This window comes from Telopea speciosissima, chromosome 5 (genome assembly GCF_018873765.1).
Source record: "Telopea speciosissima isolate NSW1024214 ecotype Mountain lineage chromosome 5, Tspe_v1, whole genome shotgun sequence".
Taxonomy (NCBI): Eukaryota; Viridiplantae; Streptophyta; class Magnoliopsida; order Proteales; family Proteaceae; genus Telopea; species Telopea speciosissima.
Window position 1 is genome coordinate 64688943 of NC_057920.1, and position 18281 is coordinate 64707223.

At 36.9% G+C, this 18281-nt stretch overlaps 1 protein-coding gene across 1 annotated transcript in view; it reads left to right on the forward strand.

The window, feature by feature from the left end:
* The window catches only part of LOC122663268, a 75003-nt gene that overhangs the window by 24109 nt on the left and 32613 nt on the right, over positions 1-18281 (forward strand). Inside the window, exon 2 of the mRNA XM_043858953.1 lies at positions 46-993. Coding sequence (XP_043714888.1) covers positions 46-993 — 948 coding nt within the window. The remainder of the gene's footprint in view (positions 1-45; positions 994-18281) is intronic.

Below are 18281 nucleotides of genomic sequence, written 5' to 3' on the forward strand. Positions count from 1 at the left end.
AGTATCTCAAACCCATTGCTTTGTGATTGCTTGTCTTTTGAATAGGAAATGAGTTGGTCATCAAGTGATAATTTTTTTGTGAGCTCAAAATTAGAGGTCTTCTCGATTGACCTCTCTTCCAAGCCATTAGAATTGACACAGAGCAAAGCTGTCGTCTATGACGGGCCGAAGGGTGATGATTTCAAGAAGTTCTTGCGTTCTAAGAACCTTCGAGTAAACCGTCAGGGAAAGGCTATTGTACGCATCCAAAAGCGCGACAACGATGGTGAATTCCTTGAATGTCAGTATGATAACTTCGTTTTAGAAATGGTGGTACCGTTGGGCCCTTTTGGTTTCCAGAACTTACCATTGCCGAAGCCACAAGCGGTGAATGAATTGGAAAGCCTCCTAGGCAATACCAAGGCTGAATTGGGGAAGAAAAATGATGATCTTAATGAATTGCAAAACCTCCTAAACAATACCAAAGCTGAATTGGTGAAGAAGAATGATGCACTTAATGAATTGCAGAGTCTTTTGGACAATAACAATGCTGCATTTACGAAGAAGAATGATGCGCTTAATGAATTAATGAAGCTGAAGATTGATCAGGACTTGAATCATGAAAAGTTCCGACTGACTATGATTGGGATCACAAATTCAATGAAGAGAGTGTTTGTTGACTTTGGTCTTGAACCACCGGCAAGTGAAGATCCAGAATATGTGCTGAGACTGTTACATGATCTGATCCTTCAAAAAGAAATCGGTGCTACTTTCTTGGTAGCCGCAAATGAGATACTGGCCTCGATTGCAAGTATGTTTCACAAACGCAGTGGCTTAAGCATTGGCATGGAAACGAATAGTCTGACGACTCCAGCCCGTCTCATTAAGGTTCTTTTTACCTTAAGAGGCTTTATGGAGTCCCGCTTCTTTATTGATGGCAGTGTTATGGTCAAGGATTTACGTCTGATGAACGAGGAAGACCTCCCAGTCATCTTTCAGGATTCTGCAGCAGATGTGGCTGAGCTGAAGCACAAGGAGATAGGTGCAAAATCAATCGATAACATCGACAGAAAGCACATCCTCTACGGATATTTCAACATTCCAAAGGTGGGGATGTTCAAGGGGGTTTTGACGAGAGTTCATGTCAACCTCCCAGATGAGATCATGGTGAAACTTCTAGTAGGCAAACATAACCTTAATAACAAAAGGTTTTGGTTTGTCTATGCCAACGGTTCAGGTATATTTGAAAAGGAGGAGGAGGAGGAGCCTTTATTAAGTCCTCCTGAATCGAGGACGACAAACAATACTAATCTAGAAGATGTCAAATTCGCTCCTTCTCGGGTCTTAGGTGGCAAAATCGACTTCTTAAAGTTTTTGTTTAGGATGAATCGAACCTTTGTTAACGCGAAGGGGACATATCTTAAGTTTGACTTTATTGCCACTCAGCTTACAAGTTTTCCAAGTGATGATGTCATTCGTTATTATGATAAGGATTTTAAAATGAATGATCCTTTTAAGTTGGTGCAATTTGATGCGAATGAATGTGAAACCGATACGGTACAACGAAAAGTTTCACTCCCTCGCCTATTCACAAGCATGAGTGAGAATTCTGCCACTTGGATTGTAAATGAAGCTCTGGGTAACGACTGCGCTCTCACATTTAGAGGTAACTGTTTTATTGGGAAAATTACCAAAGCCTCTGGTACTTTTCGGAATAATGCTCTGGTCAGCGTCTTCTTCGAACAAACCCAACATGGAGAAAATTGTTATGTCGATGCTCATGCAACAACTTTCTTTGTTTTAAAAACAGAGAAAATAACTTCATGGGCCAATTACGGAAAGAAGGCTGTACAATTTATTTAATAGGACTTATAATTTATTATGTATTTTATTTTTTTATTTTAATTTCTTGAATATGTGTACTAGACCTCTAATCTATTATCACTTGCAATAACACTAAAGATGTATATAGCATTTATCATTATAAGGAATATATATCATCATCATCATCATCATTTTTTTTCCTAAGTCTCATCACTTGTTACAATTTATATTTTGGATATTTTTTTTTGGGTCGCATAAATCGGTTAGATCAGATATAGAGATGGGTAAATTAGAGCGCAAAGGCTTAATTATTTAAAAAAAAAAAAAGAATAAATAAAAACTGAAAAAGTAAAGTTAGGAGTCTCCACTCTCCAAATTCTTGATATAATGCGGGGTTAGGGGTGGGGGGGAGAGAAGAAAAATGTTTCAACAACAGTTTTTTTTTTTTTTTTTGGATGAAAAATGCAAAGGTTTGTTCAGACTTCATAAAGAACCACCTTATCGTTGTCGGCATTAAACAATAACAGGATAAAATTAACATTTAAGCGTTTCATGCTCCAACATTCTGGTTTTTATCAGTTTCAGTTCTAAATATGCACAAAAAGAAATTTGCATTAAACATAAAATTCTCTTTGCTTTAGTTTCAAACTCGCAGCTGAAGTCTCCCTAGAAACTGTGTGTCTCTCGAGTGAGTGTGAATTTGACGGAGATAGAGTAATAGATGAGTCTTCGCTTTTTCTTTTGTCGGGTGTGAGAGAGAGAGAGAGTGTGCAATTGAGCATTGAATTCCACACCTTGAACTTGAAGGGGTGCGGAGGAATCGTTAACCTCTCCCGTTACTGCACGGTGCAGTAATGGATCATGTGGTGGCTGCAAAGGTCATGTGCACTATATGGGGCCCGCCATCCCACAAGGCCTCTGCAGCGCCGCATGATGCAGTACTGCACTGTACAGTAACAGAAGAGGATAAAAATTCTGGTGCGGAGGGGGTGGGGGCAGTTGTTGCAGAGAGTCAGTTGGGGGTGGGGGTTGGGGTAGCTGGTAGGGAGGAGAAGGGTAGGGCGTGTTGTAGTATTTTCAAAATAATGGGTTTGGGAATGGTCCCACGTCGGACAGGTGAAAAAAATTTCGTGGGTATATTTAGTAAAGTAACCATAAATCTTTTACATTAATAGCAATGGGGCTTGCTACGGTGTATGTGCAAGGACATTCGTTCGAGCACGTACACGCACGCACATGTGGGAAGTAGAAGCATTAGTGGCGCATACACTTAATACTTTGAATCTAGATGTGATTGTTGTAAATAGTTACAACAGTTGATCGGTAGTTTATTATTGTTATTGTTTTATTACGGGAAACAGGTTTTCTACTACTGGCTATTCTTTTATCTCAAAGGCTTTTTGGTATCATTCTTGACTTCGTTTGTGCAATCCGTAGTCAAGATAATCAATAAAAATGTTGGGCTTCATTGTATCTTGGGATACGATTCGTCTGCAACTTATTTGCATCATGGTAGTTGGGACGAATTATGTCTTAAGGAAAGCGACTCTGTAATACACCTTGAAGACAAATCGTTGTTTTCTCTCCTTTCTTCTTTCTTATTTTTCTTATTTTTTTTATTTTTTTTATTTTTTATGTTCTCTCCACCAAAATTTGCCAACGCATCAGATATGCTCTTGTGGATGAATTCAACAGTTGAAATTAAGCATCTCATTCAACGGTCAATAAGATGCTAGTGTATAAAATTTCATTATACAACACTAGGTATTTGGACTTACACAGGGGCTCGATCAATCTTCACAACTCGGCTACAAGATCAAGAAAATTTGGTGCTGCAACAAGGATCTTCTTGGTAAAAGTGACGGAGTCAATTTCAAGCATACCCATCAGCACCACCAAGAATGCAAATATTTTGGAGTTCATTAATTTTATAACTAGACATGGGATTTAAACAGATTTTTGTTCTATATGACAACATTGTTGAAACGCTTTCTTCCTTCATTTAATATATCGTTTTCTTCTTCCATAAAAAAAAAACACATTTTGTGAACGATATATTAAATGGAACCGAATAAATCATATTCTATTTCAGTATTATAATCAATGTAAATGATAAATATTTCATTTTAATGTTTGAAAAAAGTTTGATGGATTATGGCCCTAGCCAATAAATGGTTTTATGTTGGTGATTGAAGATGTAAAAAATTGGCCCAAACACCTAAAAGAGGACCTAAACTAAATACCAACTGGATCAAACCGAATAAGGATCCAAACTGATTCGGTTCAGTTCTGGTTTGGGAAATAGACTCTTGTTCGATTTTGGTTATGGTTTCCACATGTTGTATCTTGATCCGAATTGAAAAACAGAAACCAAATCGATTGACACCTTTATAAATCTGACCCATCCTTTACACATTGATATAGATGATTATATATATCTACTTCAGATTATGATATATTATAGGTTTGATAAATGATATTAGTGTAGATCATATACTACACACAAGATATTTATTTAGGGCAAGGGAACGTTAACCGGTTATGTAGCCTATGCATCGGCATGGGGGGCCAATGAAAATATGCACAAATGCACTAGTTTCGATGGGATTTTTTTATCTCGTTCCAATCGTATTATAAAAGGAAAAAACCCGAAGGCCCCATACTTCTCAAATCCCAGTCTCGAATCTCGTTCCAAACATGTTATAAAAGTAAAAACTGAACTTCCCAAACTATTCAAACCAGTTCCGATTAGGTTCGTAATCTTGGGATCAGATCATTCGATTCACCCAAATTGGATCAGTATCGGCCAAGGTCGGTCCGAATATTGACTGATCTGATAAAAATCTACTGGTATGACTGAAGGGTAAAAGTAATACATCGATTTTTATTTTAAAAATAAAAATAAAAAGGGGCGGGGGGAGGGGAGGCAATTCCATCCAACCTAGATCGATATCGGCCCAGTCGATCCCGATCTGATGTCTGACACCGTAAATCATGGTCCCAAATCCAATCCAAGCGTGTTATAATACTATAAAACCAACGGTCCCGAACTACTCAAACCAGTCCCAAATCTCCTTCCAAACGTATTATAAAAGTAAAAGCCGAAGGTCCCAAACTGCTCGAACCAGTTCCGAATCCAGTTCCAACTTCGAAACGTGTTGTAAAAGTGAAAAAATTGAATGTCCCAAACTACTCAAACCAGTCCCAAATCCTGTTCCAAGCGTGTTATAAAAATAAAAGCCGAAGGACTCAAACTGCTCGAACCAGTTCCGAATCCAGTTCCAACTTCGAAACGTGTTGTAAAAGTGAAAAAAATCGAATGTCCCAAACTACTCAAACCAGTCATTGAATCCCCTTCCAAACGTATTATAAAAGTAAAAGCCAAAGGGTCCCAAACTGCTTAAACCAGTCCCGAATCCCGTTCCAAACGTGTTCTAAAAGTATAAAACCGATTGTCCCAAACAGCTCAAACCAGTCTCGAATCCCGTTCCAAGCTAGTTATATAAAAGTATAAAATCGAAGGTCACTACTCAAACTGTCCAATTCCCAGAGGCCCAAAATCCACCCGTTAACCTCCATTCTTCTTCTTCTCTTTTGATATCTCTACAAGAGCGCGCTGTCCTTCGCATTGCCTACTTCTGCTTTCTCTCTGTGTTTGATTGGCTCGTTTCTTCAAGGTAATTCTTCTAAAGTTATGTCAGATCTTCATGGAATGAGGCTTTATTTGGGTTATAAATTTGTCTGAGCCATCATCATTTAATCAATTATTACCTTTGAGAGATTTTAGTGTTGGGTTTTTTTTCCTTTGGCTCCGTTTATTGAAAAGTGTTCCAAGGTTTTTTTGTTTTATGAAAATAAGTACTAGAAAATTTTTCAACATATATAAAATTTTATATTTTACAAAGTAAAATTTATCGTGTAAAATCTGGTAAAATTGTACACTGAAACAAACGGAGCCTTTTAGAAAAAAACTCACTTGCTCTTATATGTATATCTATGTGATTAATGCATATCGCTAGCTTATCGAAAACTGACGGCATGTCCAACACTCTCCCTAACTTGTAACTCGATTGTTTTATTTACCCATTTCTTTTGATTGTCCTTTTACCTCTATGGAGTTTGTTGGTAAATTTGGTTACTAGTTGCTTTGTCCTATCTTAGTTAGATACCATTGACCAGTCGATGATCCAATTGGTTAAGTCCCGATACGTTACAAGGACATGAAAGTGGAACCCAAATGGGAGTCATTCCTCCAACATATTACTTGTATTGCATGGTAAAATTTAACAATTAAGTGGGTAAGATTAAGAGATAAAATCATTGACCAACCAGGAAAAGAAAAAAAAAAAGGATAGATAGTTCCTAGTCCGTGGTTTAAGATATAGGTCAAGTGTTCGTATCAAATTACACAATTCCTATTCTGATCATTGCATTAATCATTTTCCATATTTGTGTGTGTATGGGACTTGGCTCCTATCCAGCACTTTGCCCGGGCTGCACATGCAACGCCGGACAGAGTGAGGCATGAAAAGATCGCTTCATCCCTACCCGAACGCCTTGCCCAAGCAGGGGTGAGGCGGTCTATTCACGCCTCACTCTGTCCGACGCTGCACATGCAGCCCAGGCAGGGTGCTAGACAGGATCTTTTTGGGTGTGTATGTGTCTGTTGTTCTTCTTGTTTTTTTTTTTTTTTCTCTTGTTGTTGGTGGTGTTGAAAAATTATAGAATTATGAGTCAACTTGGCCCTACAACTGGTTAACCATGCATGCATACATATTAATATATATCTCCTTGATAAATCCAAAAATGCAACTCTCTTTCATTTTTTACCATTCCTTGTATTGTAAACAAAATTTTTTTTTTTTGGGTAGAAGTTTTGTAAAGAATTAAACATGAAAAATGTATAGAATATCGTGTGAAATTCATCCAAAATCATTTAATTGAAAATGATCTGTTTTAATCATCCACCAGTCATATTCAATGTTTGGAACAATCGCACATAATAGTCACTATCAGCTGATCTTGAGCATCCCTCTCCCTATGGATACTCAAGATCAGATTCTCCTATTTTTGGTATCCACAATTATCTCAATCTCTCAAAATCAACATGTGATAACCATTGCTTATTGAGCAGATTGCAATCCCATAAAATCCCATGTGATATAGAATAGATCTGGAATTTAATCTTCTTGTAATCCTATTGTAATCCTTGATAATTCTCTAGCAACCAACTAGGGATCCTCTATGTAATTGTATAAATCTCCACATTGGAGAATCGTTTTGAATGAATGGAAAATATTCTGTTCTAATGTTCTAACAGTCACAAGTGATTGGCACTATGTGCCTATTACAAGAGAATAATTGATGTGCCAAAAAATTAAGTGATAAATTATCTGTCAATATCAGTTGCTACGTTTGAACAAAATTACATACATTTACCAAAAGCAGCCGGGTCATTGTTTTGTATGGTGATTTTATTCCTCCGTTAGCTGTTACATATAAGAAGGCCTTCACCACGTACACTTCAATTCATTTTAAAGCACATTGATTTACATTGTTTAAGTATTGTTTTGAGTATCTCAATCCCATTGTTTTGTGATTGTTTGTCGGTGTTTACTTTTGAATAGGAAATGAGTTGGTCGTCGAGTGATAATTTTTTTGTGACTTCAAAGTTAGAGGTCTTCACGGTAGGCCTCTCTTCCGAACCATTAGAATTGACAAAAAGCAAAGATGTCGTCTACGATGGGCCGAAGAGTGATGATTTCAAGAGGTTCTTGCGTTCTAAGAACTTTCGAGTAAACCGTCAGGGAAAGGCTATTGTACGCGTCCCAAAGCGAGACGATGATGGTGAAATCCTTGAATGTCAGTATGATAGCTTCATTCTAGAAATAGTGGTACCATTGGGCCCTTATGGTTTCCAGAACATACCATTGCCGAAGCCGCAAGTGGTAAATGAATTGGAAAGCTTACTTGACAATGCCAGGGCTGAATTAGTGAAGAAGAATGATGTGATTAATGAAGTAATGAAGGAGAAGATTGACCAGGACTTGAATATTGTACGGTTGCGACTGACTATCATTGCCATCACAAAATCAATGAAGAAAGTGTTTGTTGACTTTGGTCTTGAACCACCGGAAAGTGGAGATCCAGAATCTGTGCTAAGGATGTTACATGATCTTATCCTTCAAAAAGAATTCGGTGCCACTTTCTTAGTAGCCGCGAATGAGATACTGGCCTCAATTGCAAGTGCATTTGAGAAACGCACTGGCTTAAGCATTGGCATGGAAACAACAAATGGTCCGAGTACTCCAGCCCGTCTCATTAAGAGTCTAAGTACCTTAAGAGGCTTTATGGTGGATTCCCACTTCTTTATTGATGGCAGTGTTATAGTCAGGGATTTACGTCTGATGAACGAAGAAGACCTCACAGTTATCTTTCGTGATTCTGCAGCAGATGTGGCCAAGCTGAAGCAGAATAAGGAGATGGGTACGAAATCAATCGATAACATCGACAGAAACTCCATCTTCTACGGATACTTCAACATTCCAACGGTGGGGATGTTCAAGGGTGTTTTGACGAGAGTTCATATGACTCTGTCGGATGAGATCATGATGAAACTTCGAGTAAGTGGAAAACATAACCTTATTAATGATAAAAGGAGGTTTTGGTTTGTGAAAGCCAACGGTGCGTGTATATTTGAAAAGGAGGAGGAGCCTTTAATGCTAGAAGATGTCAAATTCCCCCCTTCTCGGTTATTAGGTAACCATACCAACTTTGTCGAGTTTTTCCGTAGGATGAATCGAACCTTCGTTAATGAGGAGGGGACATATCTCAAGTTTGAGTTTATTGCTGGCAAGTTTTCAGGACCCCGGGTTTTTCCTGATAGTACAGTTCGTTATTATACTAAGGATGGTGGAATGTTTGAACCTTTCAAGCTGGTGCAATTTGATGTGAATATGCCTACAACAGATATCGTACAACGAGAGGTTTATTTACCTCAGACTCTCACAAGTTCGGATAAATATTGTCCAACCTGGATTGTGAATGAAGCTCTGGATAGAGATTGTGCTTTCACATTCAATGAGTTCTGTTTTATGGGGAAAATAATGAAAGCTTTTGGTACTTTCCGCAAGAATGCTCTGGTCAGTGTGTTCTTTGAACAAAATCAACATGGGCAAATTTGTTATGTTGACGCTCTTGCAACCACTTCATTTGTTTTAGAAACAATGAAAAGAACATCGTGGATTACTGTCGATAAATCGACAGCTCCAAAATTTATTTAATAGAACCTCTAGTTTATTTATTTTAGTTTTCATTCAAATATTCTGTTTTATGTTGTTGTTAATTAAACAACTCTATGAATCTTTCATGTTCTTTATCCAAAAAAAATTCATGTTAGTATTCGTTGATTATTCCATGGAACGACTTCTCTCTGGCACATGTGATATCTGTTAGAATTGTGGGCCCAACACAAATTTATTTTGTGTAATTTTTGCACATTATTGGACATTTCTATATTCTCATTTTGTGGCATATGTCTTGTGGCATTTATTTTTTGTGGCTTGTAAAATTGATTAAAATGGTACCATGGTTTGTGGTCTACTTGGCTAGTGGACTGGAGTTTTGGATGATCATCCTGATGTGCCACTTTGTAGTCCTCGATTTGAACGCATCTATCATGATGTATTACATGTTTATGTATGCATTGTTGGACTGTGATAGGTTTGAGGGGTGCAAGTCAAAATTACTCAGACTATAGGAGACGTGAGGACTAGTCTCTTGATGGTCAGTACACATAAGGTCTGTGGAGTCCATCCATGGAAAAACCTCGTGTACGTTGAGTGTTGATCTTAGTGACTAATATTCCATTGCCAGTGACTTGACAATTACGGAAGTGTACGCGTACCTACAAACTGCCAATTTAAAAGGTTTTATCGTCAATATGGTTTTGTGAAAATGTTTTTATTTATTAATATAAAAATATTATTTATTTTCTATCTTTGCAAAACCATTTTTTGATTTGGTTTTAGTAAGGGCAGTTTTATAATTTTTGTTTCCTTTTTGTTTGGGAGCATTTTTGGTAATTGTCAAAGTAAGCCCAAGAGGCATTCTGGATATGGATATTAGGTGGCTAGCATCTCACTTAAGGTTGGACTTTATGGCTGGTCTTCTCCACCCTAGAGATATAAATATCTCAAGGTCACACAGACAAGGGGATTGAAAGCTCGAAATACCGGGTTGTGGTATACCTGTCTAGCTGGGGTGAGCACCCTGATTGCTTATGAGATCTTTGGAAATTTTAGTGGCCTCATCAAAGTGTGATCATCTACAATCTTTTCTAAAATTTACTAAGAAAGGTTCAAGTTTTCCTTCTTCAATTCATTCATCAAAATATTTAGATTCACATCTTCAAGAAGGTATGTCTTTTCCCTTTTCTTCTATTGAATATTTATAGATAAATAATTCTTATTTAGGATTTTGTTCTTCATGGAATGGAACTATACTATTTCTTGTTTGAGATGCTTCTAGGACTCTCTTTCTAACAGCACAAGCACGATGGCTCTGCTAATCTAGTTTTCTAGTTCATTTCTTTTGCTTTTCATGTTCTATGAATTCTCTGTCTTCTAAAAAGAATTTGTATACGTTCTCCTTTGAGTTAGATAGTCGTTTATATGCTTACATATATTCTTGGATATTTTTTGTTTGATCTTAAAAGAGATAATGTTTCTTTACGGATTTTGTTTATGAAGTTGAAAAGTCATTTACGTATAGATAAAGAAGAGAAGAGGATAATTCTTCGTATAAAGCATTTATTAAATGATTGTGACATTTGAATAGATTTTGCAAAAACCAATAAAGTCATTGAAAGTTATCTTGGAAGTTAAAGAGAAACAATAATGACTTTTGAAAAAGGTGTCATTGAAACTTAATTAATCTTCTTGGAATTTGAAAAGTCTCTTTGATATATATAAAAGGATATTGGTACTTGAAAAGTTGTGTTGGAGGATGAAATTTTTTTCTTGTTTCTAGATGTTACGTTGTATCAAGCCATCTAATTGCTTTTGGCTCATTACAAACCATATAATGTATTTTGGCTCATCTCAAGCCACTTACCATTGTTGGCTTATCAAGCCATATTATTAACATAAATTCATTGACTCAAGCCATTTTGTTTTGTGAAGCTAATTTTGTCCTTTGTAGCTTCCTTATTATATTATGAAATAATTTTAGGCTTTATATTGGGCTCGACTTATTTCATTCGGATAAATTTGTTATGGACTGAATTAAATAAAATAAAATAATTTTGAATATATCCAATCCTTTTGGTTTCAATGGGAGGATGGGTTTGGGCATTTGATGTTGTTTTTTTCTTATGCATATTTTATTCACTATTCCGATGCTCACACATGATGACACTCATCAGTTAATCACATGGATGAAATAGGATTGTGAATAGGTATGAGAATGGTTTGTGTCGACGTTCATCGGATAAGACACATTTAATCCTTAATTAATTGAATTATTCCTTACGTCCATCGGATACGGGAAGGGTTTAATTTATTATTGGATTGATAATTGATTTATGTTTTGTGGTTCTTGATTAATCAAGTTCTTCCCTACGCCCATCGGATACGGGGAGGATTTGAGAGATCGAAGGACTGTTTGATTTTGCCACATTATGTCCAATAATTTAATTTTGTGCAAAATGGTAATGGGCCTTAGTCTCCAATCTTATCATACATGTTGTATGGCTATGACAGATGGCTGGTTCTTCTAATTCTCTAAACATGTCTGACATTATGAAAAATTGCATCCTTACTAGACCCAATTATGTTGAATGGAAGCGTAGAATTGACTTGTACATTGGGTTCCATAACTATTCTGTTTGTATTAAAAAGATTTGTCCTCCTATGCCGGGAGCACATTCTACCAAATCTGCTAAGGCTGCTTATAAGAAATGGACAGAGGCTGATAATAAGATGAAATATTTAATGTTAGGTTACATGACTGATTCTCTCATGGTTGGCTGTATGAATAGTCTATCTTCAAAAGCTATTCTAGATAGTCTTGAATTGAAATTTGGGAAGAAATCAAGTCAACATATTAAAGGTTTATGGAAAAAGTTCATTAGAACTAAATTATCTGAAGAAGGAGATGCTAGAGAGCATGTGAACAACATGATTGCCATAGCTAATGAATTAAGTCTTCAGGGAAGACCAGTTGATGAGAAAACAAAGATATCCACTATTTTATCCTCTTTGCCTGATTCATATGAAACTGTAAGGGAGATATATTTTGTTTCTGGTTTGGATTGGTCTGTGAATGACCTCTTATCCAAGGTCACTGGTCATGAAGATGCTAAGCTGAGAAAGAGGGATTTTGCAGTTAATACTATAGAGCAGAAATCAGATAGACCCACTAATGGAAAGAAATATCAAAAGAAGAAAAAGTTTAATAACAGAAAGCAAGATTGGGGGAAGAAAAAGAGAACCAATGTGAAACAAGATATTGAGTTTAAATCAAGACAGATAGTTTGTTATTTCTGTAAGAAGCATGGACATAAGAAGTCTCAATGCTATTCCTTCTTAAGGACTGCTGGAAAACAACACCAAGGTATGTTTGCTACCTTGATTCTAGATGAGATTAACATTACAATTATTAAATCTGGATCATGGTGAGTTGATTCTGGAGCAACTTTACATGTCTCCAATACCTTGCAGGGATTCAAGCAGCTAAGGAGAATAAGTGATAATACCAGTTTCATCTACATGGAAAATGATGACAAGGCGGAGATTGAAGGAGTTGGAGTTTTTGAATTAAAGTTGAATGATGGAACAGTTTTTGATTTAGTTGTATGTTTGTAGGCTCCTAGTCTTAGGAGAAATTTGTTATCTGTTTCAATGCTGGAAAAACTTGGATACGAGTTTTATTTTGGAAATGAAAGATTTTTAATTAGTAAATATGATAAAGTTGTGTTGCATGGTTTTAGAAATAATAATATGTATCAAGTGCAGTTGTGTGGTAATATTGTGTGTGATGTGGATGTTGTTGTGAAAGATAATGCTACTTATCTTTGGCATTTGAGACTGGGGCACATCAAAATAGATAGCATTGGCAAATTGATAAAGTCTGGCATATTAATTGAAGTAACTCTAGAAAAGTTTTCAACATGTGAAAGTTGCATTTCTGGGAAAATGACTAAAAAGTCTTATCCGAAAGGTGAAAGATGTTCTTGTGTTTTAGAAAAGGTACATACTGATGTATGTGGACCTATGAACATCACTGCCAGAGGTGGCTTTCGTTATTTTATTACTTTCACTGATGACTTTTCTAGATTTGGTTTTGTGTATCTGATGAAACATAAATCTGAAGCCCTAGAATTTTTCAAAATATTTCAACTTGAAGTTGAGAAGTCGATTGGGCAAGTGATTAAGTCTCTGAACTCAGATAGAGGTGGAGAATATTTATCTGATGATTTTGAGATGCATTGCCTCGAAAATGGCATTAAGCATTTTCTCACCCCACCTCACACTCCAGAAGCTAATGGGATTGCAGAAAGGCGAAATCGAACTTTGTTTGATATGGTTCGATCAATGATGGCTAGAGAAAATTTACCAATTACTTCTTGGGGGGAAGTGTTATATACAGCTATGCATATACTTAACAGAATTTCCACCAAAGCAGTGGATTCAACCCCTTATGAGATGTTTTATGGTAAGCAAGCCAGTATTGCTCATATTCGTGTGTGGGGGTGTATTGCTCATGTTTTGATTCCTAATCCAGATAGAAATAAATTGTTATCCAAAATTAGAAGGTGTGTTATGGTTGGGTATCCTCACAATTCAAAAGGATATAGGTTGTATGATCCTGAGTACAAAGTGATAATTGAAAGCAAGAATGTGACATTCTTGGAGGATCTTTTTGACAGTGGGAGTACAGATGATATTGATAAAAGAGTTTTGGAGGAATTGTCTAAAATTGATGAAAGTCAACCAAGCCCTATGGATGAGGAATTGGCTGAAATTGATTAAAATGGTACCATGGTTTTTGGTCTACTTCGCTAGTGGACTGGAGTTTTGGATGATCATCTTGATGAGCCACTTTGTAGTTCTCGACTTGACCGCACCTATCATGATGTATTACATGTTTATGTATGCATTGTTGGACTGTGATAGGTTTGAGGGGTGCAAGTCAAAATTGCTCAGACTATGGGAGACGTGAGAACTAGTCTCTTGATGGTCAGTACACATAAGGTCTGTGGAGTCCATCCATGGAAAGACCTCGTGTACGTTGAGTGTTGATCTTAGTGACTAATATTCCATTGCTAGTGACTTGACAATTACGGAAGTGTACGCGTACCTACAAACTGCCATTTTAAAAGGTTTTATCGTCAATATGGTTTTGTGAAAATATTTTTATTTATTTTCTATCTCTACAAAACCATTTTTTGATTTGGTTTTAGTAAGGACAGTTTTGTAATTTTTGTTCCCTTTTTGTTTGGAAGCATTTTTGATAATTGTCAAAGTAAGCCCAAGAAGCATTCTGGATATGGATATTAGGTGGCTAGCATCTCACTTAGGGTTGAACTTTATGGCTGATCTTGTCCACCCTAGAGATATAAATATCTCAAGGTCCCACAAGCAAGGGGATTGAAAGCTCGAAATACCGGGTTGTGGTATACCTGTCCAGCTGGGGTGAGCACCCTGATTGCTTATGAGATCCTTGGAAATTTTAGTGGCTTCATCAAAGTGTGATCATCTACAATCTTTTCTAAAATTTACTAAGAAAGGTTCAAGTTTTCCTTCTTCAATTCATTCATCAAAATATTTAGATTCACATCTTCAAGAAGGTATGTCTTTTCCCTTTTCTTCTATTGAATATCTATAGAAAAATAATTCTTATTTAGGATTTTGTTCTTCATGGAATGAAACTATACAATTTCTTGTTTCAGATGCTTCTAGGACTCTCTTTCTAACAATATCCAACAAAGGATTTCATGGATCGGGATCCTCTGCTACCGCCTACTCATGCGGCCTGCGTGCAGCCTCACACAGGCTGGTTGTGGACCCCATCCAGACAGGGTTCTCGGGCAGTGGGTAGGGCGGTCTTTTCAGCCCTATCTGTGTGAGGCTGGCATGGGCAGGCAACAACAAAGGATCCACAAATCCGGATTTCCTGGGTTCTACAGCACCAGGTAGCCATGTGTACCCAGACATATCATACAAAACGAAGTATTAAAAGGGGTTGAGCTTGCCCAGCAAACTATTGTAAGCCCGTAGCAAGATTCAAAATTTCTTTAGAACATATCTAGGAACTGTTACACCTAATTTATTTAACCTATATCACACAAAGTTTGCTATACGTGTGTAAACATAATCTTCGATCAATTAAAATTAGGAAAAATTTATTACATCCACTAAATAAGAATGGAACTTACAAGATAAGTAGGTTTCAAATTAGTTTTACATCCACTACTTTCCATTTTGAAAAGAATCTCCAAAGTTGGTCAGTAATCATGCCATGCAAGAAAAAATATAAAAACAAACTTTCAAACTGCCCTAACCTTATTCATCGAAAGGAAAAAATTGTTTTAAAAGTTTGCAAAGTGTCTCTTTCATCTGATGATTTTTTAGAGATACTCTAAAAAATAGCAATCAATTTAGGGAAGGTGAGTTGCAGTTTTTTTTTTTTTTTCTTTCTTTCTTTTCTTGCAAGGGTAATTTTGTCAGTTCACCTCTTATTTTTAACACGGTTAGTCATGAACTGACGGAATGGGCTTATTTGTTACTATTTGAAACCTCAGGGGGGTACGCATAATTTTTCAAAACTGGGGGGTAAAATAATCCTTTCATCAAACCTCAGGGGTGGTATGTGTAAATTACCCTTTTTGTTTTTATGATCTTGAATTTTAGTAATCCGTTTCCTTTGTTTTCTATTCCATTCCCTTCAAGAGTCTGACGCTATAACCTTGCTTTCATTTTATTTTTTATTTTTTGGGTAATACGAATTTTTATTTTTACTCTAACAGCTAAGGTGCGCTCATCATCTTCTCATTCCAATGTATCTCAAACTTCCCTTCTTTTTTGCCCCTGTTTTTTCCATCATGGTTTTAAACAGTTTTTTAAATCATGGTTTTAAACAGTTTTTTAACTTTCATAAATGAGGTTTGGTCAATTTAGAAAGTTTTCTTTTATTTTTTTTCTTACTTAGACTCTCTTTGGTATAGTTTTTATTTTTGAACTGATCCCGATCTGATTTCTGATACATTAAACCATGGTCCCAAATCCCATTGCAAGCGTGTTATAATAATGGATTTAGATCGCCTACGGCGCGCTGCCCCGTCTTGCCTGTGAAGTGTAGACACAAGGTTGTGCGCATTGACCATCTTACCCCCACTTGAGCAAGATGCACAGACATGCTAAGGCAGTCAATACGCACCGCCTTGTGTCTATGCAGCACGGCAGGACAGCAGCAGACACCGTAGACAATCTGAATCCTATAATAATATAAAACCTAAGGTCCCGAAGTGCTCAAACCAGTCCCGAATCCTGTTCCAAGCGTGTTATAAAAGTAAAAGCCGAAGGCCCCAAACTGCTCGGCATCTTCCAAGCGTGTTGTAAAAGTAAACAATCGAATGTCCCAAACTGCTCAAACCAGTCTTGAATCCCCTTCCAAACGTATTATAAAAGTAAAAGCCAAAGGTCCCAAAGTGCTTAAACCAGTCCCGAATCCCGTTCCAAACGTGTTCTAAAAGTATAAAACCGAATGTCCCAAACTGCTCAAAACATTCCCGAATCCCGTTCCGAGCTAGTTATAAAAGAAGTATAAAATCAAAGGTCCCAAATTGCTCAAACAGTCAAATTCCGAAGGACCAAAATCCAACCCTTAGCCTCTGTTCTTCTTCTTCTTCTCTTCTGATATCTCTCCAAGAGCGCGTTGTCCTTCCCATTGCCCACTTCTGCTCTCTCTCTCTCTCTCTCTCTCTCTCTCTCTCTCCCTGTGTTTGATTGGCTCGTTTCTTCAAGGTATGTCTTCTAAACTTATGTCAGATCTTCATGGAATGAGGTTTTGGGTTATAAATTTGTCTGAACCATCATCGTTAATTTAATCATTTATTACTTTTGGGAAGTCTTCGGGTGTATAAAGGAGAATTTTAGTTGCTTCACTGTAATGTGATTTTGATTTTAGAAAGAAAGTGTATTGCCAAACAAATAACTAATAGGGAAAAGGTTGGACACACCACCAGGCTGTCCAGCATGTGTTATTCTTAACTCACTTGCTATCATGTGCATAGCCATTTGATTGATGCATGTCGCTAGCTTATCAAAAATTGACGACATATCCAACTCTCTACCTGACTGGTAACTCAGTTGATATATCCAAAAATGCAATTCTCTTCCATTTCTAATCATTCCTTTCTTTGTAAAACAATTATCATGAAAAATGTATAGAATATCATGTGAAGGTCATCCACAATCATTTAATTGAAAATAATCTATATTTTAATTATCCACTAGTCATATACAATATTTGGAACAATCCAACATAACAGTCACATGTGGTTGGCACTATGTGCCTATTACAAGAGAATAATTGATGTGCCAAAAAATTAAGTGATAGGTTATCTACCAATACTGGTTAATGGATTTGAACAAGATTGCATACATATATCAAAACCAGCCGGCCCATTGTTTTGTGTGGTGATTTTATTCCTCTGTCAGATGTTACATTCAAGAAGGCCTTCCCCACACTTCATTTCATTTGAAAGCACATTGATTTACAGCGTTTAAGAATTGTTTTGTGATTGGTTGTCTGTGTTTACTTTTGAATAGGAAATGAGTTGGTCATCGAGTGATAATTTTTTTGTGAGTTCAAAGTTAGAGGTCTTCTCGGTAGACCTCTTTTCCGAATCATTAGAATTGACGAAGAGCAAAGATGTCGTCTACGACGGGCCGAAGGGTGATGATTTCAAGAGGTTCTTGCGTTCTAAGAACTTTCGAGTAAACCGTCAAGGAAAGGCTATTGTACGTGTCCAAAAGCGCGACGATGATGGTGAATTCCTTGAATGTCAATATGATACCTTCTTTCTAGAAACAGTGGTACCATTGGGCCCTTTTGGTTTCCAGAACGTACCATTGCCGAAGCCGCAAGTGGTGAATGAATTGCAAAGCCTCCTAGACAATACCAAGGCTGAATTAGCAAAGAAGAATGATGAGCTTAATGTATTGCGAAGCCTCCTGAACAATACCAAGGCTGAATTAGCAAAGAAGAATGATGCGGTTAATGAATTAATGAAAGAGAAGATTGATCAAGACTTTAATATTGTACGGTTACGACTTACTATCACTGCCATCACAAAATCAATGAAGAAAGTGTTTGTTGACTTTGGTCTTGAACCACCGGAAAATGGAGATCCAAAATCTGTGCTAAGGATGCTACATGATCTTATCCTTCAAAAAGAATTTGGTGCCACTTTC